This window comes from Leucoraja erinacea, chromosome 28 (genome assembly GCF_028641065.1).
Source record: "Leucoraja erinacea ecotype New England chromosome 28, Leri_hhj_1, whole genome shotgun sequence".
Taxonomy (NCBI): domain Eukaryota; kingdom Metazoa; phylum Chordata; class Chondrichthyes; order Rajiformes; family Rajidae; genus Leucoraja; species Leucoraja erinaceus.
The window spans coordinates 14,061,407-14,086,484 of record NC_073404.1 but is presented as its reverse complement, the minus strand read 5'-3'; the positions used below and the strand labels follow the sequence as shown (position 1 = coordinate 14,086,484).

The window sequence follows — 25,078 nt, the reverse complement described above, 5'->3', positions numbered from 1 at the left end:
TGATTGATTGTTCGGAGTTATGAAAGGTCACTGCAGTTCACTGAGTGCCTGCTAGGACAGCAGTGGGTAAAGTATATATAGTGTCCATGGGCAATATTTTGGGCATCTGTTTTTCTGTAACAAGGCTGCCACAAAAAGTTATAGACAAATGTCCTCGGGCAATACTTGGCCTGAAAAAGCAACCGAAGATAACACCATGATCAGTCTGAAGAAGGGTTTCTGCCCGAAACGTCGTCTATTTTCTTCGCTCCATAGATGCTGCTGCACCCGCTGAGTTTCTCCAGCAATTTTGTGTACCTGCGATCTTCCAGCATCTGCAGTTCCTTCTTGAACACCATGATCGTTTCTCTCAGTTCGGAACAGGGCCTTGTTAAGTAAATTTTTCTAATTGCCCATTATGGGATCCCTGACCATGTCAGCCAGTTTGAGGGTAGCTATAGATGAGCAATACATGCTAGCCAAGCCAACGATGCTGAGTTGTTGTGAATGAATTAGTTGGAGATAGCACAGTCCAGAATCACACAGTTGTGTTCTGTTCGGCAGAGTCATACAGCACGCACACAGGCCTTTTGATCCAATTTGCCCACCAAGGTGCCCCATCTACCCTAATTCCAACTGCCGACATGTGACCCATGTCCTCTAAACCTTTTCTATCCATATACCTGTCCAAATGTGGTTGTAGTATTTGCTTCAAGTACCGCCTTTGGCACCTGTTCCATATACCCACCACTCTATGTGTAAATAAAAAGCCCCTCACATTCCTATTAAATCTTTCCCAAAATTTCACAAATACATTCGAATTACGTTTAGGTCATGAACAGGGAGATTTTTTGTGGTGCATTGTGCTGGTTGAGCTGTTGGATGATCAAAGTGTAGCTGATCTGACTATAAAAATGGGAAAAAGGCAGAGAATTAAAATATTTTTAAAATAGATTATTTTTAACACAACTATCAGAAAACAATTGAAATGGTTTATATAATGTACAAAAAATTGCTGAGTGCTGAAATTGTCAATTCTGTGTTGTCAACAGGATCTTGACCATCACTGTTTCTTCCTCAAAAAGTGCATTGGGAAAAGAAATCATCGTTTTTTCTACACTTTACTCTTTTCCTTAACTGTCTATTTTCTTCTCATGCTTTCTTTCTGCACTATCTTTCTAGTGAAAAATCCCAATGCACTATTTCTATCCACGATCACCACGTATCCTTTTACTGGCATTTGAAAGAAAGTTATGTTGTCTGTAGTTATTAGCGCAGTATATCCCACAATGCAAAGTGCTTAATAAATTAGACTCCAGCATTCCAGATAATTAAGCAGTACAGAAGTAGCCTATTGAGCCTAACGTATCAGTGATGGATCCTGCATCATTTCACCCCATAAACACCCAGATTAAAGACAGCCCTCACATGTTAGGTTACAATGCTGGCACCATACAGGGCAACCGCGCCAACAGCCTGTCTCGTCTTTTTCTTCTTTTGCTATTTTAGTCTGTGTTTACTTGTGTGTTTTTAGTGACCCTTTAGTTTTTGTATTATGTGGGGGTGGGGAAAACTACCGCATTGTGTTCAGTTGTGCAAGGCAGAGAAGGAAGTGTAATAATATTCCTGAATATAATGTTGGACATATTCAGGAATAGGGAACATGTTTCTCCTCCTCCCACATGACAGTGATGACCCATTTCTTGGCTGAAGATTCATTAAACAATTTACTTGTCTCTTTTGATGTTGATTGCAAGAAATGATATTTTCCTTAATAATGTTTTGCAGTTTTATTCTTGCTACAATTTCGCTTCTTGCTTCTGTACCGTTATTTTTCTTTTTCGCTTTCCACACTTACCTCATCGCAGATGGACTGACCACGTATGAGCAGGTAAAAGTAAAGATAACAGTTGTAATTTAATTTTCACTTCATTTAAACACAGAAACAGGGATTTAACCTAGTCTGTGTTTAGGGTTCACAAGAGCCTCTCCCCACCCTTATTTATTCATCCCATGACTCGTGTATTTCTCTGGCTTCCCTTGAAGCTATTCGTGTCATTTGCCTCAATTATTGTTCAAAATACCACCTGCTGTTATGGCAAAGGAGTTTTCTGAATCACCTTTTGGATTTAGTGGTGTGGTGATTCCTTGTCTTGCTACCTGCCATAAAGCACAGGATAGCCATTTTAAATCAGTTCAGTTGTTGAAGTCATTAAACACTTCACTCAACCCCTAGTATATGCTCATTGACCTTTAATCAATGAATTTGAAATGTAGGACTAATTGATCAAAATATTTTCTCGTGGTTGTTGTGAGATTGCCCTCTGGAAGAACCGGTCACAAGAGGCTCCCAGCACAAATAAACAAATTAAATCAGGTCCTGATGTGACATGGTAAAGCCCATTGCCTCTGACTTACTGAGTTTCCTGTTCATTTGAAGGGTATGTTACGATGTTCAATTTGGATCTGGGCTGTTTCAATAAATTACCATGTGAGCCTGGGGGATGGGCTGTGGGTGCAGAGTGGGGAAGAAAAGTCCCTACTCCTGCTGGTCCACAGGGAGTGGAGTCGTCACCTGGTGTAAAATCAAAATACTGCAGTGCTGGAACTCTGAAATAACAACTGGAAACACCCACTGGATATATTTATTTTACACTTTGCTGATATTACCTGATTTTCACCCAGAGAGTTGTGCATCTGTGGTTTTCATCCAGAGAGTTGTGAATCCGTGGAATTCTCTGCATCAGGCCAATTCTCTGGATGCTTTCAAGAGAGATTTAGCTAAAGCTGTTAAAGAAAGCGGAGTCAAGGGGTATGGGGAGAAGGCTGGAACTGGGTACTGATTGTGTGGTTGATCAGCCATGATCACAGTGGATGGTGGCGCTGGCGTGTAGGGGCAAATGGCCGACTCCTGCACCTATTCTCTATTGTCCATTGACTGATCAATATGATTTTCTTGCTGACAGATTTTGAGGTTATATAAAAGCGATAAGAATCCTTTTCACAAAGGATGTTGGAGAAACTTTACTGCCCTGTTGTTCGGTAACCAGCTATCGAGGTAAGATCGCCTTGTAAAATAAGAATTTGAGACAATGTAATCTATTGGCCAATCTGTTATTTAAATACAGTATGATATTAAAACACTATGAGATAAACCATTTCACCAGTGATGGAAATATACACAATCTATAATATAGATATAGCAAAACAATATAATATAGCAATCACCGTTCCCTTACATAATCCTGATAAATTTAGATTGAAGCTTTGCAGACTGATAACACTTCTTTTACTTTCCAGTTCCAATGAAGGGTCTTTGACCTAAAATCTCAACTCTATTTCTCTTCCTACAGATGTAGCCTGATCGGCTGAGTATTTTCAGCATTTTCTGGTTTTATTGTGGCATTTAAATGAACCCCCTTGAGGGAGGATTTCTACTGCCTGGCATCAGGCTGCAGCAAATTCACATCCTGAAGTGTCCCAGCAATGTACACTGCTGTGTGAGGATCTTTACCAGATGAACTGCGATGGTTCAAGATGATAGTCCTCCATCGCTTTCTCAAGGGCAATTGAAAATAGGCAATAAATGCAGATCCTATTAGGGACACTCGCACTTGAAAAATATATTGATTTTCTTTAGCCAGAGGGTGGTGAATCTGTGGAATTCATTGCTACAGATCGCTGAGCAAGCCAAGACATTAAGTATTTTTAAAGCAGAGATTTATAGGTTTTTGATTAGTAACGGTTTCAAAGGTTGGGGACACAAGGCAGAGTGGGGTTGAGAAAGATAAACAGATCAGTTATGATTGAATGATGGAGTTAACTTGATGGGCCGAATGGTCTATTTCTGCTCCTATGTGTTATGGTCTTATAGACTTCTTATGGTTCCAGCTGCATTGTAAGTCTGAACATCAGCATTACTAATTTAGTTCACTTTGTTTTATTTTAGTTGTAAAACAGTGACTGAAGTCACTGAAGTCACAGTGATCCCAGGTCATCTGGTGGAATGTCCATCCGTCAGTTCAAAGTGTGCAGACACCACATCTACGACTTTTATATCCATCCTATCTCGTTCCAATGCTGTTGTTCCACTACCTGTCACTTTTGTTCCTACTTTGCCCAACCGCCCTCAAAGTGCCCCCTTGCCCACTTTCTCTTACCTTAACGAAAACTCTGGTGCTCCATTTCAAACTCTTTCCTCTCAAATGGTCTATTTACCTGTTACCACATTATCTACCCATTCCCCTGACAATACCCACTCCAGCTCCCTCTCCTTATAAATGTCCTGCCTAAATCTTAACTTCCACTGCTCGAATCAACAGAACTGGAACGAATATAACAAACTATTTTCCTTGCTACCTTCCCACTTCCCACTTCTCTTCCCCCCCCCACCCCTGCTTCTATTTGGACTGATGGTGGTGCATTCCAATGCCTGTGACCTGTGCAACTAAAGGCATGGTTGCCAATGAAGGAACAACTGCAGTACTGAGACGGTAAATACATTTAAATAATTGCAAGGAGAGAGCTGATTGTCCATTCTGATCATTTTCTTCAAGAATTGTCAGCCATTGTTACAGGGATTGTCTTTTGCAGGCTCCAACACAAATGTGACATTTGGGCAAAATGATTCTCCATCAACGTGGATGAAGAAGTTAGCAATTCACAAACGTCTGTGAGGACAGGAAGAGGCATAGAGGTAACATTCTACAAATGTGACTTATTGGTGAGTTGCAGTTTCTAGTTGTTCTGTATTGGTATTTGTTTATTATTAGTATGTACCAAGATAGAGTGAAAAATGTTGTTCACATACTATCCAGATAAATCATACCAAATACGAGTACATCAGGTGGAGCAAAAGGGAAAAAGGGAACAGATTGATTAAAAACACAATCACAACAGCCAAAATTCCAGCAGCCTCCCAGTTTTCTTCCTTTTTAATCTCTGGTCTATGACTGATTTAGACTTGTTTATTTGACCATCCCGGGCAATAAGGCCAGTTTCGACACCATTAACTCTCCCCCAGAGTCCCCCACAAACAGTTTCTTGCTTAAAATTCTGTGGGCTATCTGTTAAACTTCTACTTTACAAGGTTGCTTCTTGATAATAAATTATTTGATCTATCTATCACATCATGTTTGGTGTTGAGCTTGGATAGGATAATGGTATTAAAGAGCTGTAGTCTATGAATAGAAGTCTGACGTAGGTGTCTCTCTTATCCAGGTGTTCCAGGGATGAGTGTAGCATCAGGGAGATGGCATCAGCCATGGACCTGTTGCAGCAGTAGGCGAACTGCAGTGGGTCAATGCTGATTGGCAGACTGGATGCATTCCAGAGCCAGCCTCCAAAAGCATGGATGGATGGATGTCTGCTGTACGGTGGTCATTAAGGCATGAGATCTTGTTTTTCTTTGTCATTGGGATGATAGTGGTCTTCCTGAAGCAGGTGGGAACGCAGTAGGGAGAGATGAAAGAAATCCAAGAATACTCCCAAATATGGACCACGCAGTTTCTAAGGATACAGCCAGTTGCTTTCACCCTCAGGAAGGCCAAGCTAACTTCAACAACATTGACCATGGGAAGAGGCATAGTTGAGTCTGATTGGATAGATGTCATCACTCATCACCCTGTTGACCTTCTGCTCAAAGGGAGCATAGAAAACATTATGTTCATCAGGTGGGGCCGCAGTATCACCAGTGTTGTTGCCTGATGTAACTCTGTAGCTAGTTTCGGTATTCTGACCTTGCCACATTCTGCAGGTATCATTATTGATGTGTAGTGGTGGTCAAAGATGTTCTGGCCCTGGTGGAAGAGACATGCTAATAGTACTTTGGTAGTACACCCCTGAGGTTGGCTTGATTCAAGTGGCTGGCTACAATGACGAGGAATTTGGGATGTTTTGTCTCATGGCTGTTGATAGCAGGATACTGTCTCAAGGCTATTGATTGGAAATATTGTGACTCCACTTTCCTGCTGCAGATTGGACATATGCCGCAATATGTGGATGGAATTCCTTGTATATTGGCAAAATGATGTTTCTGGTCTGTGGCATAATACTGACACCTTCCATCTCACCTACAATGCAGAGTGAACAGCCACAACTGAATACAGTGATGGCGTCCTCTCTCCCCTCTCTCTCTCCTCTCCTCCCTCTCCCTCCTCTCTCTCTCTCTCTTTCTCTCTCTCTCTCTCTCTCTCTCTCTCTCTCTCTCTCTCTCTCCCCTCTCTCTCTCCCCCCCCCCCCCCCCTCTCCTCCCTCCTCCCCCCCCCCCCCCCCCTCTCCTCCTCCATCCCCCCTATAAGTCCTTGCCCCCCCGCTCTCCTCCCCCCCCCCCCCCCCCCCCCCCCCCTCCACCCCCCCCCCCCCCCCCCCCCCGCTGCTCTCCTCCCCCTCACCCCCGCTATCCCCCCCCCCACTCTCTCTCCCCCCATTGAAGTTGTAATATATGCATTTATTTTTAGTTAGTTTTAAGTTGTCATTATTTTACCCGTATGAAATTCATGTTTTCCTGGCTGTGATTGAAATACAAATAATTGAGCTTGAAAATTATGTTCAATATGGAGTAATGTGGCCTGTTTGGTGCTGTGTGATTCTAAGACTTTCTATGACACTAGTGTTTGTACACTTTGCTTAGGCATCTATGACATGCTGGGAAATACATGGGAATGGACTGAATCGGAGTACGTTCCAGCAGGCCCACCGGTAAAGGTTGAATCTCAGAAGATTTATGTTCTGCGTGGATCCTCATGGATTGACAGTGTGGATGGACTTGTGAATCATAAAGCACGGGTCACAAGCAGGTAAAACACAATGCAATCACAATGCTGCCCTGACACAGGTATATTTCTTGATCGTTTACACTCCTTTTCCCTGCCAGTTTCTCAAAGGTGCTAAATGTGTCTGGAATTCCATGAGCGTCAGATAACCTTTGGCACTTAACTGTGTTAACAATGTCAGATGATTTGAAGTATTGCCATTGTACTTGTATACCCCCAAATTCATTTGATTTTCTTTCAGATTACCTAAACTATTTTCAATTTAACTGTTGGGTAACGTGAGGTAGCTCGACAAGGCCAAATTTTGTCAAATGCAGGAGCTGCCTTTTGTATTTGGCTCCACGTGTATTACATACTCTTGGCCTTGTTTAATTTATTTTTTTGGATTAATTCCCTTTGAGAAGATGGGGCTAAACTGTGTTTTGAATCATGTGAAGGTGCCCCCATTACAGCATCTGGTAGGCTGTTGCAGCTTGTTGCTAATTGCTGGTGTAAGGAAGGGGGAGGCGATAGATCAGAATAGGTCAGGACTAGGGGCGGGAGGTGTTCTCAGGTGCCAGGTGTCCCTATTTTTCCAGGCTACAGAAGTTGTGGGCTTGGACATGATTATCGAGGAGGTCTCAGTAAAAGTTGTATCCAGTGCATACAGCAGCCACAGGGTGCTGAGGATGGACAGAATAAATGTATGATGCAAAATGAAGTGCTAATCGAACATCCCACCCTGTGCTGCAGAGTTGAGCTGCGTGAACGTTAGCAGAAATGTTCTTGTTCCTCCAGGTGAGTGGACGGTGTTCCATCACACATTTCTAACTTGTCCTGCAGATGATAGAGTGGCAAAGGGTAATCCAGTGAAGAGTCACTTGTCACAGAATTTCACCTGGAACCTCAACCTGCATTAGATTTTGTAGGTACACAAAAATGCTGGAGAAACTCAGCGGGTGCAGCAGCATCTATGGAGCGAAGGAAATAGGTGACGTTTCGGGTCGAAACCCTTCTTCAGACTGATTCGTATATCCATTGTGGATATGCATTCTCTCTGACTCCAAGGTAAGGGTGCACTGAGTCACAGATGATACTGTCAGTCTCTGCACAGCCTCGAGAGACTCTTACATTAAAATAAGTAGTAGCATGTACTCCTAGTACCACAGCTCTGGTTAGATGGGTAACTATCCTGCACAAATCATTTCAATAAGTTGTAGCTCAGAAAAAGATTACTTCTGTTGACTTAAGTTCTGTCGAACATAAAATGGCAGCAGCAAACTAACTGACATCTTTGTTTATAGAATGGGAAACACCGCAGACTCAGCTTCCGATAACCTGGGATTCCGATGCGCTAAAAGCCTGGCTCCATCTAACCATAAACAAAAAGGAAAGAATAAAACTGAACTCTGAAAGGTGTAATTTTAAAGCAATTGGTGAAATGTCAGCAGGCCAATTTTGGGTGTCACACAGATTGAAATTGAACATGTATCTCTTTCAAGTATATCCTTCAAGTATCTCCTTCATATTTAATAAATAAGTATATCTTTCATATTTGATAAACATTTTGACATATTAAATACATTGAATTTTGTTTGACTACCTGAAGAATCGTCATTGTTTCAGAAACTGTTGTAACAAATTAGTATTCATTCTTGGCTGTAAACTGGATTTCCTTTTCTAGAGACCCAAGAAATGATGCTGTGATTTATCACTTCTGCCAGCTAGTGTAATCCTTCATCTTCTCCACATGCCTTTCTACCTTCCACATGGACTACTCCCTCTGTGGCCCTTTGCTCAGTTCATCCTTACCCACCCATACATTCCTAACTCCTGGCACTTTATCTTGCAATTGGTAGAAATGCAATACTTGTTCTTTCACCCCCTCTCTCACCATCACCCAGAGATCTAAACAGTCCTTTCAGGTGACACCTCTTCCAACCTTGTCTGTTGCATTCAGTGGTCCCGATATGATTAATGTAGATTAGGCGACCAATTTGCTGAGCAACTGCTCTCGGTCTGCAATGACCAATCTGCTCCCAACTGCAAGGCAGTTCATTTACACTTCCCTTTCCCACGTCAACCTGTCTGTCCTCGGCCTTCTCCACTGCCAGGGTGAAGCCCAATGCAAACCAAAGAAACATCATCTCATAATTCCACCTGGGTGGTCTACAACCCAATGGTATGAACATTGAATATTCCAATTTTAATTAACTCCCACCCCAGATGTGCTTTTCCCACTCCTCCTTCCAATCCTCTTCTAGTCTTCCAAGTTTCATCTTCACACCCCCCTGGTTCCATCCATTCTACTTGCATGACTGGGCCAGTTGGTTGATATGGCAGGAGGAGTTTAATTCGGATAAATGTATGGAGTATTTTGGTAGGACAAACTAGAGGAGTACTCACACGGTAAATAGGGCCTTGGTGAATGTTGTAAAACAGAATGTTTTAGAGGCTGATGCATATTTTCATGAAAGTGGAGACTCAGGTAGACAGGATAGTACAGAAGGTGTTTGGCGTGCTTCCCTTATTGAGTGTATTGAGACAGGAATTATAATGTCATGTTATAATTGTACAAGACATTGGTAAGGCCACAATGAGTGTGCTATCTATATGATTGCCCGGCTTTAGGAAGAAAGTCAATAAACTGGAAAATTTGCCAAAAAAATGTACAATTATGTTTCTGTACCTGGACAGTTTGAGTTATAAGGAGAGGTTGGATAGGCTAGGTCTTTTTCTCTGAAGTGGGGGAGGCTGCTGGGTGACCTTATAGAGGTTGATAAAATCATGAGGGGCATTGATAAATTGATTAGCCACAGTCTTTCCCTCATGGTAGGGAAGTCTAAAATTAGTAGGCACGAGTTTAAGATACGAGGGGAAAGATTTAAAATGGACTTGACAGGCAACTTTTTCCACAAAGAAGATAGAAGGAATGAGCTGCCAGAGGGAATGGTAGAAATGTGTACAAATACAGCATTTAAGACACTTGACAATATACATGAGCAGGAAAGGTTAATGGTGATATGGGCCAGGCGCAGGAAAGTGGGAGGAGCTTGGTGAGACAACGTGATTGGGACGGTGCCTGTTTCTGAGTTACAGTGCCCTCCATAATGTTTGAGACAAAGACCCATCATTTATTTCTTTGCCTCTGTACTCCACAATTTGAGATATGTAATAGAAAAAAATCACATGTGGTTAAAGTTAGATTTTAATAAAGGCCATTTTTATACATTTTGGTTTCACCATGTAGAAATTACAGCAGTTTATACTTAGTCCCCCCATTTCAGGGCACCATAATGTTTGCGACGCAGCAATGTAATGTAAATGAAAGTAGTATTTTGTTGCATATCCTTTGCATTCAATGACTGCTTGAAGTCTGCGATTCATGGACATCATCAGTTGCTGACTGTTTTCTCTGGTGATTCTCTGCCAGGCCTGTATTGCAGCCATCTTTAGCTTATGCTCGTTTTGGGGGCTAGTCACCTTCAGTATTCTCTTCAGCATATAAAAGGCATGCTCAATTGGGTTCAGATCCTATGCTTTGGATCTGTCAGACAGGTGTTTGGGGATTTTTCTTTATTAAAGAGAGAATTCATGTGTCATCAGCTGTGGAGATCTTCCTTGGCCTGCCAGTCCCTTTGTGATTAATAAGCTCACCAGTGCTCTCTTTCTTCTTAATGATGTTCCAAACAGTTGATATTGGTAAGTCTAAAGTTTGGTTGATGTCTCCTAACTGTTTTATTTGTGTTTCGGTCACTTAATGGCTCCTTTGACTTTCAATGACACAACTTTGGTCCTCATGTTGATAAACAGCAATAAAAGTTTACAAAGGTGGTGGAAAATGGAGAAAAGACTAGGTACTGAGAGCTCTCTTATTCCTGCATTAAGGTGGCAATTAAACACACCTAGGCAATTACAAACATCTGTGAAGCCATGTGTCCAAAACATTGTTGCCCAGAAATGGGGGGACTATGTATAAACACAGCTGTAATTTCTACACGGTGAAACCAAATTGTATAAAAATGGCCTTTATTAAAATCTGACAATGTGCATTTTAACCACATGTGATTTTTTTTTTCTATTACAAATCTCAAATTGTGGAGTACAGAGGCAAATAAATACAATTATGGGTCCTTGTTCAAACATCATGGAGGGCACTGTACATCATTTATTACATCCTTCAGCATCCTTTGGAGAGTAATCCCAACCGGTACAGTCCATCCTTATAACTCAAACCCTCCAGTCCTTGTAACATCCTTGTGAATCTTATCTGTACCCTCTAGCTACATTTGATCTTTGATTGCAATGTATTATAAATAGAGGGAATTATCCAAAAGGCTGGGATTACCAATTGGGATTCCACACATCAAACTGTTTCAATGAATTTTCTACATACACACACAACTCTCAATCATACAAAGACTTACATGTTATCACACATACAGTCAGCTCATAGTCAAACATATTGCTTTAATGAGTTTAAAAAAAAAGACTTCCACAGCCACAAAAATAATTTAATGTTTTTCTTTTAAGTTAGACTGAACAAGAGCATGCTGCAATTCATACCAAACAGCCAACCACCAGAATCATGCAATGAAAGTGAGAGTCAGTTATTGAAGTGTGAATCGGTCCTTTTAATCCTCTGAAAATCAATGAGTGTTCTTGCTGAATCGTTTTATCCAACTTGAACCTGAGAGATTGAATAGTCTTGGACTGTTTTATCTGGATGCCTGAGATTGAGGGGGAGACCTGATAGAAGTATATAATGTTATGAGAGACATAGATTGAGTAGACAGTCAAAACCTTTTTCTCCCATGGTGAAAATGTCAATGACTAGAGGACATAGCTTAAGGTGAGAGGGGCAAAGTTTAAAGGAGATGTGCGTGGCAAGTTTTTTATATACAGAGTATGGTAGGTGCCTGGAACACACTGCTAAGGCTGCAGGCCAAGGCAGATACGATTGTGGCATTTAAGTGGCTTTTGGATCTTTGCATGAAAATACAGGGAATGGAGAGATATGGATTATGTGCAAGCAGATAAGAGTTTGTCTTCAGCACAAACATTGTGGGGCGTAGGGCCTGTTCCTGTGCTGTACTGTTCTATATCCTATGAACAAGTCATTCAAGCCTATCAATTTTTTTTGTTACAGCACAGAAGGTGGCCGTTTAGTTTAGACCTCATGGAAACAGGCCCTTCGGCCCATCTGCACCGACCAACGATCACCCGTACACTAGTTCTATCCTACACACTAGGGACAATTTACAGAAGCCAATTAACTTACAAACCAGCATGTTGTTGGAATGTGGGAGGAAACCTGGAAAACCCAAAGGGAGAAACGTGCAAACTCCATTCAGACAGCACCCGTAGTCAGAATTTAACCCGGATCTCTGACGGCGTAAGGCAGTCACTCCACCGCTGCACCGTGTCTCTCGGTGTGCAGGGGCCCCATGTAGGAGCACCCAGCTCGTCCCACTCCATTCTCATCCAGCGTCCTGCACCTGCTCCTACATTTGAACCTGTCTCCCCTGCATTCCAGACATAAAACCAACAGCTACATCAAAAAGATCTTGACGTCAATTTCAGTTTTTTTGCCTACCTCCCCTCAACAATGGGAACAGTCTCTCTACATAGTCCATACTTTCAATGATTTCACATTCCCCCCACAACCTCCTCTGTTCAAGATGAACAATCCTAGCTTCACACAACTGAAATTCCTCACTGAATTAGTTTGATAGAAGTTCCTCTTGACTGCCTTGCTCTTGCATTCTGTGCCTCTCTTTATAGAGCCCAGGATTTTGTGTCTTTTTGCGATGGCTCTCTTGACCTACCCGCTCAATGACCTGTGCACATGCAAGCCTCAATCTCTCTCTCCCTGTGCCCCTTAAAATTGTAATTAAACCCCCCCCCCCCTTCTGATTCTTGTGGCTCAGGGTTCTAGAGTAGAATGGCATTGGAGAGCAAGTGCCAATGGATCACACTGTTGATGATACCTTCAGTCACGTTACTGAGAGCAGAATGATTGGGCGATCATTAGTTGGACTGGGTTTGTCCTGTTTTGGTGAAGAGGACATATTGGGCTAGTTTCCCCCAGTGTTAGATAGATGTTGCAACGGTGCTGGAGCAGCTTATCTGCAGACACCATTGTTAGTGGATCACAGGTCTTCATGACAACGATGGGAAAGTTGACTGATCCCGCAGACTTTGCTACATCCAGAGCTCTCAGTTGAATCCCAATCATGTGCAGCGAGTAAAACTGGCAGGAGAATGGGATCCGTGATGGTGAGATCTTAGGGTGACGCCAAGATGGATCACTTATATGGCACTTTTGGCTGAACACGGTGACAAATGCTTCAGTATTTTCTTCAGCACAATGTCTTTGTTCTGCACCAAAGATTCCCACCTCTCCATCGGTATGTGGCCCAGTGCCAAAATGCAGGTAGGGCTGGAGATTGTTGGTTGGGTGCTCAGGGCGAGAGCAGGGATCATGGGCAGTGTGAGGAAAGGGATCCTTGCGATGGAGATTGCGTTATTGGTGGGGTTCCTTGTGATGGTATTCAAGGTGAGAGTGGGGACAGGGACCATGCAATGGGTGTTCAGGGTGAATGTGGGGGTCTGTGGGATGGTGAGGATCTGGATCCGCATGATGGTGGTCAAGGTCAGGGTGGATTTCCTTGTGATGGTGGGGTTTGTGTAATGTGTGTACAGGGTGAGGGTGGGGGTCAGGATCTGGGTCCACATGATGGTGGTCAAGGTGGAGGGCCATGTGACGGGTGCTCAAGATTGGGGTGGGGTCTGAGGGATGGTGCTCATGATGAGACTGGAGGTCCAAGCGATGGTGGTCAGCACGGGGGTTCTTGTGATGGTGTGCATGGTGAAAAAGATCAACAAGGAGGAGGAGAGAGCTGTTGATAGACAAGGTTGACATGTCACAGCCATCAGTGTGAGCCAAGCAGGGGCAGCAGGCAGAGGGAAGGGGGTCGACTATAAACCAGTGTGAAGTTACCAAATCACACCGATGCCAATGTTTCTCAGCACATGCTGCAGAACCGCTTGGGATCTGAACCACCACCCGGCTTCTCTAAGTTTACATTAGCAAGTTGCATTCATAAGGTTACACCCTCATTGCACACCTTAGCAGAAAGACAAATAGAAGCAGCATGCAGGGCAAGGCTCGGTGCCAGACTCGTGCTGCATTTCTACCAACTAACATCATTGACCACAGGGAGGGTGGATTCATGCCAGCTGGGCTGTGGCCTCTCTCAGGGAGAACAGGACGGCTTTTGGAGAATTCTCAAACAAAGCTGCTCGATTCTGTTGCAAACCCTTCTTCACCCAATGTCCGTACACTTTGAAAGCACAGCCATCGATAATTTTACGAACTCCCTTAAAAGCGTAGGGATCGCGGATGAGCACTTGTTTGCTGGGAGGCTTCGCACGTCGGTAATTGTAATAAATGCGAACGGAGGCCAGAACAGTCCAGATGATGGTCTAGAAAATAGAGTAGAGTCTGACAGTGAAACCTCTCCACACTCCATTCATCCTACACACTCCACCCCTCCCTTCATCCTTCCACATTCAAACCTCCTGCGAACTCCCTCTCTCCCTCCATACTTCACACTTAATCCCTCCACATTCTACCTCTTTCCATCCCTCCACACACTTTTCTGTCAAACTGGCCAGGAGTGAAGGGGTTTAATGAATATATGGAACAGGACACCTTGTTGCAACCAAGTGCTGTCTTGCTGCAGAGCATACGTGTTGCGGCTTCACCAGGTTGGCACCTCATCCTTTTTAGAATTGTCTGGCACAGCTCCTGGCATCAACAGTAATGGTGCAGTGAGGGCTCGGCGTGACTGAGCTCAGTGCTGGCTGATTATCCGGTGCCAGTCCATCTGTTTGAAGATGAATTGTACTGGTACATCTATCTGAGCGGCTCACCCGGTAGTTCACAGGACATCTCATAATCAGCCCCATCACCTGAATCTGCCGTCTCCCACCTTCCACACACACACACACACACACACTTTACAGAAGTCCCTACCTTAAACTTCCTGTAGGGGCTGAAGTGACGAACCTCCTCCACCAGGTACTGCTCTGGCAGCTAAACACCGACCCTCAACGCCCTCCGCCAACCGTGCCTGAACCTCCACCGCCACCCCAGTGATCGTCATCTTCCCTCCACCCCTTGGCCCCTTACCGTGCCCTCCCTATCCTTGTCTTTATTTTCTCTTAGTGCCCTGTTGTCTACTCTATTGTTTCGCAGGACATGTCCGTTTTTTGACTCTGACGGTTCCCCAACTGCGCTGCGGCCTCGATCGGTGCGCCGTGTCTCTGGGCGGCTTCTGTTCCTTTTGGCTCCTCTTCTTCCGCGTAAAGCACCTGTGCCCCTCCACCAGGCAGTCGCCCTTTCGGGTTCGCCCAGACGTTTGTTTTGATTTACCCCTCTTTGTGGCATTGGTTCTGCACTGCTATTCTGTGTTTTCCCCCCCCTCGAGTGCTTCTCGTGGTCCCCCGTGTAGGAACGGGGCCTGTGTCAGTAGCTTGTGACCTGGAATCACCGTGATACGTCCTCTCAATCTACGCATCAAACCCAGGCGTCCAGTGACTGAGGTCTAACGGTGGCGTTCGCCGGATATTCTAGATAATCCATACAAGTGTTACAGTGGCGGCTCCGTGTTTGCATCGGGGATTGAAGTGTCTATTCCAATCCTATGATTGGCTTCGCTTGTACGGGCAGCCCGGGTGGGGCCCACTTTCTGTTGTGTTTTTGCTTTGGGAGGGTGAGCACCGGGCTAGGTGACCATGCCTCCCGTCCCCTGCCCCCCGCAACCGTCATCCCAGGGCGAGTCGCCACCCTCTGGTGCCCCTTACCCCTCGCACGCCGTGTGGGACTGGTGCTTTCTGCTCCCTGCGTGTTGGTACTTATTGGCTACGCTGCTTATTGTCCGTGGCTGTGGGCTCCCTCCGCCCAGGTTGCTGTGCATTCCCTTTCGCCTGTCCCCGGTCGGCCGTTGCCTTGTTTTGTCACCCAGCAGGCCTTCCTTCCCCCACACTCTCTTACCCTTGACCGCGTTTCCTTCCGCTCTCCTGGTCTGCGCTCAGGCCGCTCTTTGTGTGTTCCCCTAGCTCGTTGCGGTTCTTTCATTTTTCCTCCACCCCTGTTCTGTTCTCTCACCCCCCCCCGTTTTCACTGGCCACTAAACCACAACCACCTTCGGACCTACCTCTGTTTATCACCCGAACCCTCTCAGTAATTCCTACTCTCCGCAAACACGGTCGAGCGTTCGATGCCAGCTAAACCTGTACCCGATCCGTTTACTCCCCCTCTGCCGCCTTATGGTTCTGGCCCCCGTTTCGCCCACTTTACGCCGGCAGGTGCAGCTTATAGATCGGTTCCTGCGTAGCTCGACACTGAAATTTCTGCTGTGCGACACACCGCCCGTCCCCATACTCCATGGACCTACAGTTGTGTTTCTCACCTCGACCCCGCTTGTCCGCTCTCCCCCAACAACAACCTAGCGAAAATTCCTTCTAACGTTGTCCCAGAGTTATGCGCGTCAGTTTGCTCGGTGGGCTCTGGGCCCAAGTGTTCCGCCCTCGCCTAAGTTTTCCGTTTTTCTTTTCTGGGAGCCTGGCTTTGCTATTCTGGCTGTCCTCTTGACTCGCTACACTCTGCTCTGTTTTCTCGGCTGGTTGGCCCACATGCAGGGTAGCCCCGGCTGGAGCCGCGGGCTGAGGCGTCGAAGGAGGCTCGGTCGCGCTGCCGCCGGGTTGGGCCCGGCTCCCCCGTCGCTGCTGCTCGATACCCTGCGTTTGCTTTGCAGGGGGCCGGGCATTTGTTTTTCGACCGTAGTGCCCTCGCTCTGTTTGTCCCCCTTCTACTCCCTTGGCTCGTCAATCCTTTCCTTCCTAGTGCACATCCCCGCCCGCCCTACCACCGTGTCTTGGGGGGTTCTGTCGGGGTGTGGTGTCACCCGTGTTTGGTTGCCCCTCTCTTGGGCCGGTTTTTTGTGATTCGGCGCTTTTGCTGCAGTGGGTCCGCTTTCTGTGGAGCTTTTCGCGTCCCTGTCCAGTGGCAGCGTGGCGCCCCGTCCGCACTTGAGCCCCTTGCTTTTCCCTCTATGTTCAACCCTCCCGCCAATCTCCGTTGCTTAGCCTTTCCGTTGCAGACTTTATCTTTTAATGCTTTCCGAGTCCACCGCGTGTTGCGTGCCCTCCCTCTCTTCCTTTCTGCAGGCGTCTTTTTCCCGCGCCCCTGGGGGCCCGTCTGTTCTATCTGTAGGACAGTCTTCCAGCATTTTTAGTTGTCACCTAGCCGCTACACGGGTGGTCGACCATCGCCCGTCTCCTGAATGTCTCCCGCCCTTTCTGGTGGGTGCACCAATTCCTCTACTAATCCCTCGGTCTCCCGCTTTCGTCGCTTTGCCTACCGCGGACTCTCTCTTAGCGACTCCCTTTATGTTGTCTGCTCCACTGAGATATCGGCGGGTCGCTCTTCTCTCTTCCCCCTCCTCCTCTCCTTTCCTATTCCCCTTTCCTTCTTCTCCCCTCTCACCTTTTCCTTTTCACCATCTCTTTTTTCCCTTCTCTCTTTAGTTTAAATGGACTGCAACACGGAAATAGGCTGCCATCGTGTAATATGGGCATTGGCCACTAGATGGCGCTTACTCTCCCGATCTCATTTTCTAATTAGTTTAATTAATTAATGTGCAACTTTCGGCAATGACGAGTTATGACTTCCTTCTCAATTATATTTCATCTAAATCTGTGGAAAAGTGCATGTAGTTTGGTGACTTGGGTCACGAAAACTGATTTCTGGACACATTTTTGATGCTCGGCCCACAGCCTATTTGCCTATCTACTGCCCTATGCTAGGCACAAAATGCTGGAGCAACTCAGCGGGTCAGGCAGCATCGCTGGAGAAAAAGGATGGGTGATGTTTTGGGGCGGGACCCTTCTTCACACTGTAAAAGGGACCCGATGCGATACATCACCCATCGTTTTTTTCCAGAGATATTGCTGACCCGCTGAATTACTCCAGCACTTTGTGTCTATCATTGGTATAAACCAGCATCTGCAGTTCTTTGTATCTACTGCCCTACCTTCATCACTTGAATAAAGTGTGCATATACTGAAGTATTGACCTCAGCAAAAGTTTCACCCTAGACCTCTTTGGAAGGGCCAAGTATTTCACATAAATACTTAGATGAAGATTTCTAAATGCACTAGGATCTTTATTGGATCAATTTAATATATATATTCAACATTATATTTGAAATTTCCTGAGCACCAAAAATAGCAAGTGTAATTTTTTTCAGAATGACTTACTGTGCAGTGCTAATGAGTGCCAAGTATACAAATAATGACAGTAACACCCCTGGCCATAAATCTATCCCTCTGACATCCCCCACTGGAATAACCTCCTGAGGGAAAGGGTGGCATTCCCACAGGGTTTCATTTAATGAAGTAAGAAATTAAACGACCTTGACTCTTGAATATGTAACTGGAGCACTTGGCAAAGTAAGCCTGATTGTTAATGAAGGTTACCCTAGTTTTAACAGCTCATTGTACTTTGAATAGTGACTTACAAATCCACTTCTTTGCTATAGCCAGTATGCATTTCATCCATGGAGCACAGGAGGATTTCTGGAGCCAGGTAGCCTGGGGTCCCACACAGTTCTGCATGAAACAAGAACAGAACGTTGCTGGATTAAAGTTTCTGCGGTTAGAGGCAAAGGATGCCACAGTGCAAAGCTTCTCATGTGCTGAATGTGTGCACCTGGACTATTGTTGATCACCACCAACATAAAACATAACAGCAAGGACTATGCCAATGTTATAGGTTATTGTGCCACCCAACTAGTTGCACCATCACTCGAGACTGTGTGATATGGTACATTATTTCTGAGCACATATTCATCTTATGCAACATGAGGTGTTCATGCCACTGCTTATTATTAACCCATACGATACAATCTTTTCCCCTTTACCCTAAATCGATGTCTTCTACTTTTACCTGCTTCCAATAAGATGAAGCTTTCCTGCCGTCTACCCTCAGCTTGAGTAGGATGTGTACTGTTGCTGCACCTCTCTTCCAGATACACACTTGCCTACTCCTGCACCAGTGGCCATCTTCTACAATACACTCTTAAGGGCCTATCCCACTTTCACGCCCTTTTTTACTCGTGGACATTTTTCATCAGGCTAGAATAAACGGCGGGACCTACTTGATGCCACGAGTACCTACGACTAGCATTACGACCTACCTACGACCTCCTACGACCATGCTGCGAGTACGAGTCAAGGGCAAACCCGGCAGAGGTCGTGAATTAGGTTGTGAAAGTGGGACAGGGCCTTTAGCTCCTCCCCGTGCTTTACAGGGTCTCCAGTTGCTCGGAAGAAGCCATTTCAACCGATCACTGCATTTCAATGGATCCTGGAGGAAGAAGTCTCCAGCAGAGCTGTGCAATTGATCATGAGCAGATCCGGGCTTGGGCTTGGTTGGCTAGGCAAACTGATCACTTCGCTCTTCACACCCCCTTCAGCTTTCACACTGGGCTGCCTCGTCATCTCCTGGCCTCTCACTCATATGTTCCTTCACACTCTCCCAACCCTTGCTCTTCTCTCACCCTCACTCACTCCACTTGTCTCTTAATATAGAACAGCACAGCACAGGAACAGTCCTGATAGCCCACAATGTGTGCCACACATGATGGCAAGTTAAACTAATCCCTTCTGCCAGTATGCGATTCATATCTTTCCGTTCTTTGAATGTCCATGTGCCTATCTAAAAGCCATTTAAGTGCTACTATCGTATATGCCTCCACCACTATCTCTGGCAGCATTTTACAGGCATCCACCACTCTGTAAATAAAATTGTCCCACACATCGCCCCTTTCACCTTCAAGCTATTCTCCCGATGACCCTGGAAAAAGATTCTGACTATCTATGCCCCTCATAATTTTAAATACTTCCATCAGGCCTCCCCTTAAAACAATCCAAGTTTGTCCAACCTCTCTTTGTAGCTAATAGCCTCCAATCCAAGCAGCATTTTAGTAAACTTCTCTGTGCCTTTTCCAAAGCCTGCATATCCTTCTTGCAATGAGGTGATCAGAACTGCACGCAATGCTCCAACAAGTTCATACCCCAACAGTCCATGACTCTCTTTTTCTCTGGCTTCCCAAGCCTGACTCTCTGTGTTTCTTCCCTGACAGATGGTAATGGACTGTTTCTTGAAGGTGACTGAAGTAGTTCATCTCTTTTCACCACACAAGTGAGGTCTGATAAGGCCTAAATATCAGGCCAAATCTCTCACTGTGCTGCGTCTCCTCAGTCCGAGACAGAATTCCCTCTCACCTCTGACCCAGACAGGAAGTCCTCTCACCTCTGACCTAGACAGGAAGCCCTCTCACCTCTGACGCAGACAGGAAGCCCCCTCACCTCTGACCCAGACAGGAAGCCCTCTCACCTCCGACCCACACAGTCAGCATTTGCACCTATGTCAGGAAGCCATCTCACCTTGTAACTTTTCTCCAGGGGCCAGTTGTAGGGCAAACCCAAAGTCAGACAGCTTAACCTTCATGTCATCATCGAGAAGTATGTTCTCTGGTTTAAGATCACGGTGCACGATGTTCTTGGAATGGAGGAACTGAACGACCTCCAACAGTGCTCGCATGATGCTTCTGGAAGGAGGAAGAAGCACTGTTTAGTTACATCCGTGCTCCCCACCCCACCATCCCCTCTCCCAAAGCCCCCAGAACTCACTTGCCAGGGAATCTCAGCAGGCCACTCGACAGATTTAGGGAGGATTACCTATCTCTCTACCCTTCCGTTTCATATACAGTGGCTTGCAAAAGTTTTCATACCCCTTGAACTTTTCCACATTTTGTCACGTTACAACCACAAACGTAAATGTATTTTATTGGGATTTTATGTGATAGACCAACACAAAGTGGCGCATAATTGTGAAGTGGAAGGAAAATGATACATGGTTTTCAAATTTTTTACAAATAAAAAACTGAAAAGTGTGGCGTGCAAAAGTATTCAACCCCCTTTACTCTGATACCCCTAAATAAAATCCAGTGCAACCAATTGCCTTCAGAAGTCACCTAATTAGTAAATAGAGGCCACTTGTGTGTAATCTAATCTCAGTATAAATACAGCTTTTCTGTGAAGGCCTCAGAGGTTTGTTAGAGAACATTTGTGAACAGCATCATGAAGCCCAAGGAACACACCAGACAGGTCAGGGATAAAGTTGTGGAGAAGTTTAAAGTAGGGTTAGGTTATAAAAAAATATCCCAAGCTTTGAACATCTCACGGAGCACCGTTCAATCCATCATCCGAAAATGGAAAGAGTATGGCACAACTGCAAACCTACCAAGACATGGCCGTCCACCTAAACTGACAGGCCGGGCAAGGAGAGCATTGATCAGAGAAGCAGCCAATGGTACCTCTGGAGGAGCTGCATAGATCCACAGCTCAGGTGGGAGAATCTGGCCACAGGACAACTATTAGTCGTGCACTCCACAAATCGGGCCTTTATGGAAGAGTGACAAGAAGAAAGCCATTGTTGAAAAAAAGCCATAAAAGTCACGTTTGCAGTTTGCCACAAGCCATGTGGGGGACACAGCAAACATGTGGAGGAAGGTGCTCTGGTCAGATGAGACCAAAATTAAAGTTTTTGGCCTAAATGCAAAACGCTATGTGTGGCGGAAAACTAACACTGCACATCACCCTGAACACACCATCCCCACTGTGAAACATGGTGGTGGCAGCATCATGATGTGGGGATGCTTTTCTTCAGCAGGGACAGGGAAGCTGGTCAGAGTTGATGGGAAGATGGATGGAGCCAAATACAATGCAATCTTGGAAGAAAACATGTTAGAGTCTGCAAAAGACTTGAGACTGGGGCGGAGGTTCACCTTCCAGCAGGACAACGACCCTAAACATACAGCCAGAGCTACAATAGAATGGTTTAGATCAAAGCATATGCATGTGTTAGAATGGCCCAGTCAAAGTCCAGACCTAAATCCAATTGAGAATCTCTGGCAAGACTTGAAAATTGCTGTTCACAGACGCTCTCCATCCAATCTGACTGAGCTTGAGCTATTTTGCAAAGAAGAATGGGCAAAAATGTCAGTCTCTAGATGTGCAAAGCTGGTAGAGACATACCCCAAAAGACTTGCAGCTGTAATTGCAGTGAAAGGTGGTTCTACAAAGTATTGACTCAGGGGGGCTGAATACTTTTGCACGCCAGACTTTTCAGTTTTTTATTTGTAAAAAAATTTGAAAAACATGTATCATTTTCCTTCCACTTCACAATTATGCACCACTTTGTGTTGGTCTATCACATAAAATCCCAATAAAATACATGTAACGTGACAAAATGTGGAAAAGTTCAAGTGGTACGAAAACATTTGCAAGCCACTGTATCTGTCCAAATGTTTTTTGAAAGTTGTAATTGTATCCACTTCTATGGCTTTATCTGGTAAGCTATAGAGTTCCAGATGCAGACTATCCTCTGAGATGCCTCTTCACTGTCCACTCTACCACCAATCTTGTCCCTGTGATCCTCCTTAAATCGCTCATCCCTCACCTTAAATCTAGTTTTAGAATTCTCTACCCTGGGAAAAAGACAGAGCGTTAATTTTATCTATACCCCTCATGATTTTCCATACTTCTATAACGTCACCCCTCAGCCTCTAATGCTCCAAATAAAAAAGTCCCAGCATACCCCCTCCAGGCTACCTACTCACCTCTTCTCCTTTCACTATTTCTCAAACCCACATGCACTGGTGACATCCTAGTGAATCTCTTCTGAATGCTTTTCAACCTATTCACATAATTCCTTTAGACTGTATCATAATGTCCCAACTTTTGTATTCAATACGTTTCCCAATGGGGCAAGCATGCCAAATACTTTCTTTACCACGCTGTCCATAGGTATACATACCTGGTCTCCTTCTCACTCATTGTGACTTTTTCAGTCAGGTAGTCAAAGAGTTCTCCTTTTTTCATCCTGTTTGCACAAGAACATTTTCAAATTGTCAGTTTAGATCTTGGACTTTGCCCTAATATGGTTCCCCCAAATTCGCCCCAATACAGACACTATGCGATTAATTTGCACCGCCCCCTGGAGGTTGCCCTTCTTGTCACACATTGTCGTTGTTCCAACAACATCACTGGGTCAAAGTCCTGGAACCTCTTCCGTCAACACACTGTGAGCATATCCGCACCTCAAGGACTGTCGTGGTTCAGGGATGCATCTCACCACCACTTGCTCAAGGTTAAATTGGGATGGGCAAGTGAATTCTGACTCGGCCTGCAAAGCACACATCCTTGAATGATTAAATAAAAAAGCCTGAAATCATAAAGAACAGGCAAGGAGTTAAGGACGATGATTGAAAAAATGTGGGTCACGGTTAGCTGATGTCCATCGTGGCAGAGCTAGGAATGTTGCCGTGGAGGGTTGGTTAATGGAAGGAGGTAATTTATATGATCTGCAGGTGGTGGTGGACCAGGCTGGTACCACCATATACCAGCTCCAACAGCCTGGCCTCTCCAACAGCCACAGGTGAGACAAAACTGTGGCTGATGAGGAATCAGCTCCACCTTGTTTCCTCTCCCTGAGAAAGAGAGCCACTGGCTGCTGATGCAGGCACCATTCTTGAGGGGGTAAATAAACCCTGCAGTCTTCAGGCACTGAGAAGCTGATTAGAAAGCTTGTGCAGAAATGGTTACATTTTAGAAAACATAGGATTGCTGTTCTAAAGCAATGGCTGAGAACTCGTGGAAATCAAAAGAAAAAACTGGAGACGTTGAAAATCTAACACAAAGACAGAAAGCAATGGAAACACTCAGCAGGGCAGGCAGGCTGCATCTGTGGGAGGAGAAATAGGCAACGCTTTAGGTTGGAGACACTTTGCACTGAGGCAGTTCTGATAAAGGATCCTCAACCTGAAACAAGAACTCTGTTTCCCCTTCCTGAGGACTCGTTGGCCATTCTCAGCAGACGGTACACTCGAGCTGCCTCTTCTGGTCAGTGGCCTGCTGGCAGACAGAACGTAGTCAGCAACAGTGATGGAGAGTCTGAGATGGGCTGAAAGCCATCATTCTGTGGGATGAACTATTTCAACAGCCGCTCTCTCACACTCTGGCCAAGTCCTTGGATGTGATTATTGTGAATGGAATTCTCTCTTGCCTGAACCACGCCATGTTACTCGACCCCAAACACCACCTATTCCTTTTCTCCAGCGATGCTGCCTGACCCACTCAGTTACTCCACCATTTTGTGTCTATCTTCTATTTTACTGATATTTGGTCTTCCCGTTTTATAGTTATGCTTCCATATTATAGTTCAGCACAGTTTGTTCCAGAGGGCAGTTAAAAATTAGCTGTGAGGAAGATTGTCATGTGTACCCTTGAATGGGTAATGTCAAAGCTACCCCATAAAGGATGGTGGGTGTGGCACCTCTGAGTGTTTTGAACCCCGATGTATTTAATCATTGGTATGATTTCTAAAAGTTATGTTTTCACAAGGTTGTTACTATATACTTCCAGAAAGCTTATAAGAAGTATGTAAATATTGCTGTTAAATAAAAGCAATGAAGCATACTAAGCCAGGAACTGGAATGCATCGTGAAATCATTTTCAATTGGACAGGCAGAAAGAAATGTGAAGGATAAAAAAAAAACGTGGAAGGTTTCTGGGAAGTAGGGATAACAAACAGTTCTCTCAATAGCAGCAAAAACATGATCCATGAAGTACAAAAGTTAGCTCATGGTAACGAATGAAAACAACATTCCACTTGGCTGCTACACCCCTCCAAGATGAACGTGTCAGAAAGCCGTCCAATCCATGCAACCCAGCACCGCTCATCATCTAATGATGAGGTTAGTCCCCTTGTCCTGAATTTCCTGACATTTTTTTTTCTCTGTCTAACTGAACACTGACAAACAACCAGATGACCCAGTGTAAATCCTATCCTGAATCCAGGCATCTTCCTGCCCCGTGTCCAATACTGGAGCCTAGAGGGTGGGAGAGTTTCTGTCGTCTCATCACGCACAATCACAAAGCAATGCCTGATCCATCTGCAAATATAAATCCGCCCTGATGAAATTACAGCCCTAATTTGCTTCAGGTTATAAATAGTGCTAGACGTGGGCCTGGCTTTTTATGATTCGTAGTGTTGTTTACCGCCTCAGAAATGACAGGTTTGAGAAATGGAAGGGAAACAAATAGACTGCAAGAGGACACAGTGGCCAATAGCTAGACAAGTGGGAGATGAAACTCAACACGGAAATGGGACATTAGATGTAAGACAGTATGGGGAGAGACAGTATGGTGAC

The 25,078-nt window shown here is 45.0% G+C and overlaps 2 protein-coding genes and 1 long non-coding RNA gene across 5 annotated transcripts in view; 1 reads left to right on the top strand and 2 right to left on the bottom strand.

The window, feature by feature from the left end:
* Positions 1–8,100, top strand: part of LOC129710652 (palmitoyltransferase ZDHHC8-like) — a 28,538-nt gene extending 20,438 nt beyond the window's left edge. Inside the window, exons 3-9 of one of the 3 annotated variants that reach the window (XM_055657804.1) lie at positions 1,032–1,201; positions 1,768–1,870; positions 2,946–3,037; positions 3,929–4,472; positions 4,573–4,702; positions 6,611–6,776; positions 8,036–8,100. In XM_055657804.1, coding sequence (XP_055513779.1) covers positions 1,032–1,201; positions 1,768–1,870; positions 2,946–3,037; positions 3,929–4,259 — 696 coding nt within the window. In that variant the 3' untranslated portion in view covers positions 4,260–4,472; positions 4,573–4,702; positions 6,611–6,776; positions 8,036–8,100. Of the gene's footprint in view, positions 1–1,031; positions 1,202–1,767; positions 1,871–2,945; positions 3,038–3,928; positions 4,473–4,572; positions 4,703–5,199; positions 5,367–6,610; positions 6,777–8,035 lie in introns of those variants that run through there. The other 2 variants (XM_055657805.1, XM_055657807.1) reach the window with 2 other exon arrangements.
* LOC129710659 (phosphorylase b kinase gamma catalytic chain, skeletal muscle/heart isoform-like) overlaps positions 1–25,078 on the bottom strand; it is a 115,419-nt gene that overhangs the window by 75,276 nt on the left and 15,065 nt on the right. The window contains 3 exon segments of the mRNA XM_055657813.1: positions 18,320–18,410; positions 20,250–20,413; positions 22,684–22,749. Coding sequence (XP_055513788.1) covers positions 18,320–18,410; positions 20,250–20,413; positions 22,684–22,749 — 321 coding nt within the window.
* Positions 11,182–14,825, bottom strand: LOC129710662 (uncharacterized). Its single transcript, XR_008725707.1, has 2 exons — positions 14,773–14,825; positions 11,182–14,219 (listed from the first exon to the last, which is right to left on the bottom strand). It is a non-coding gene; the product is annotated as an uncharacterized LOC129710662 (long non-coding RNA).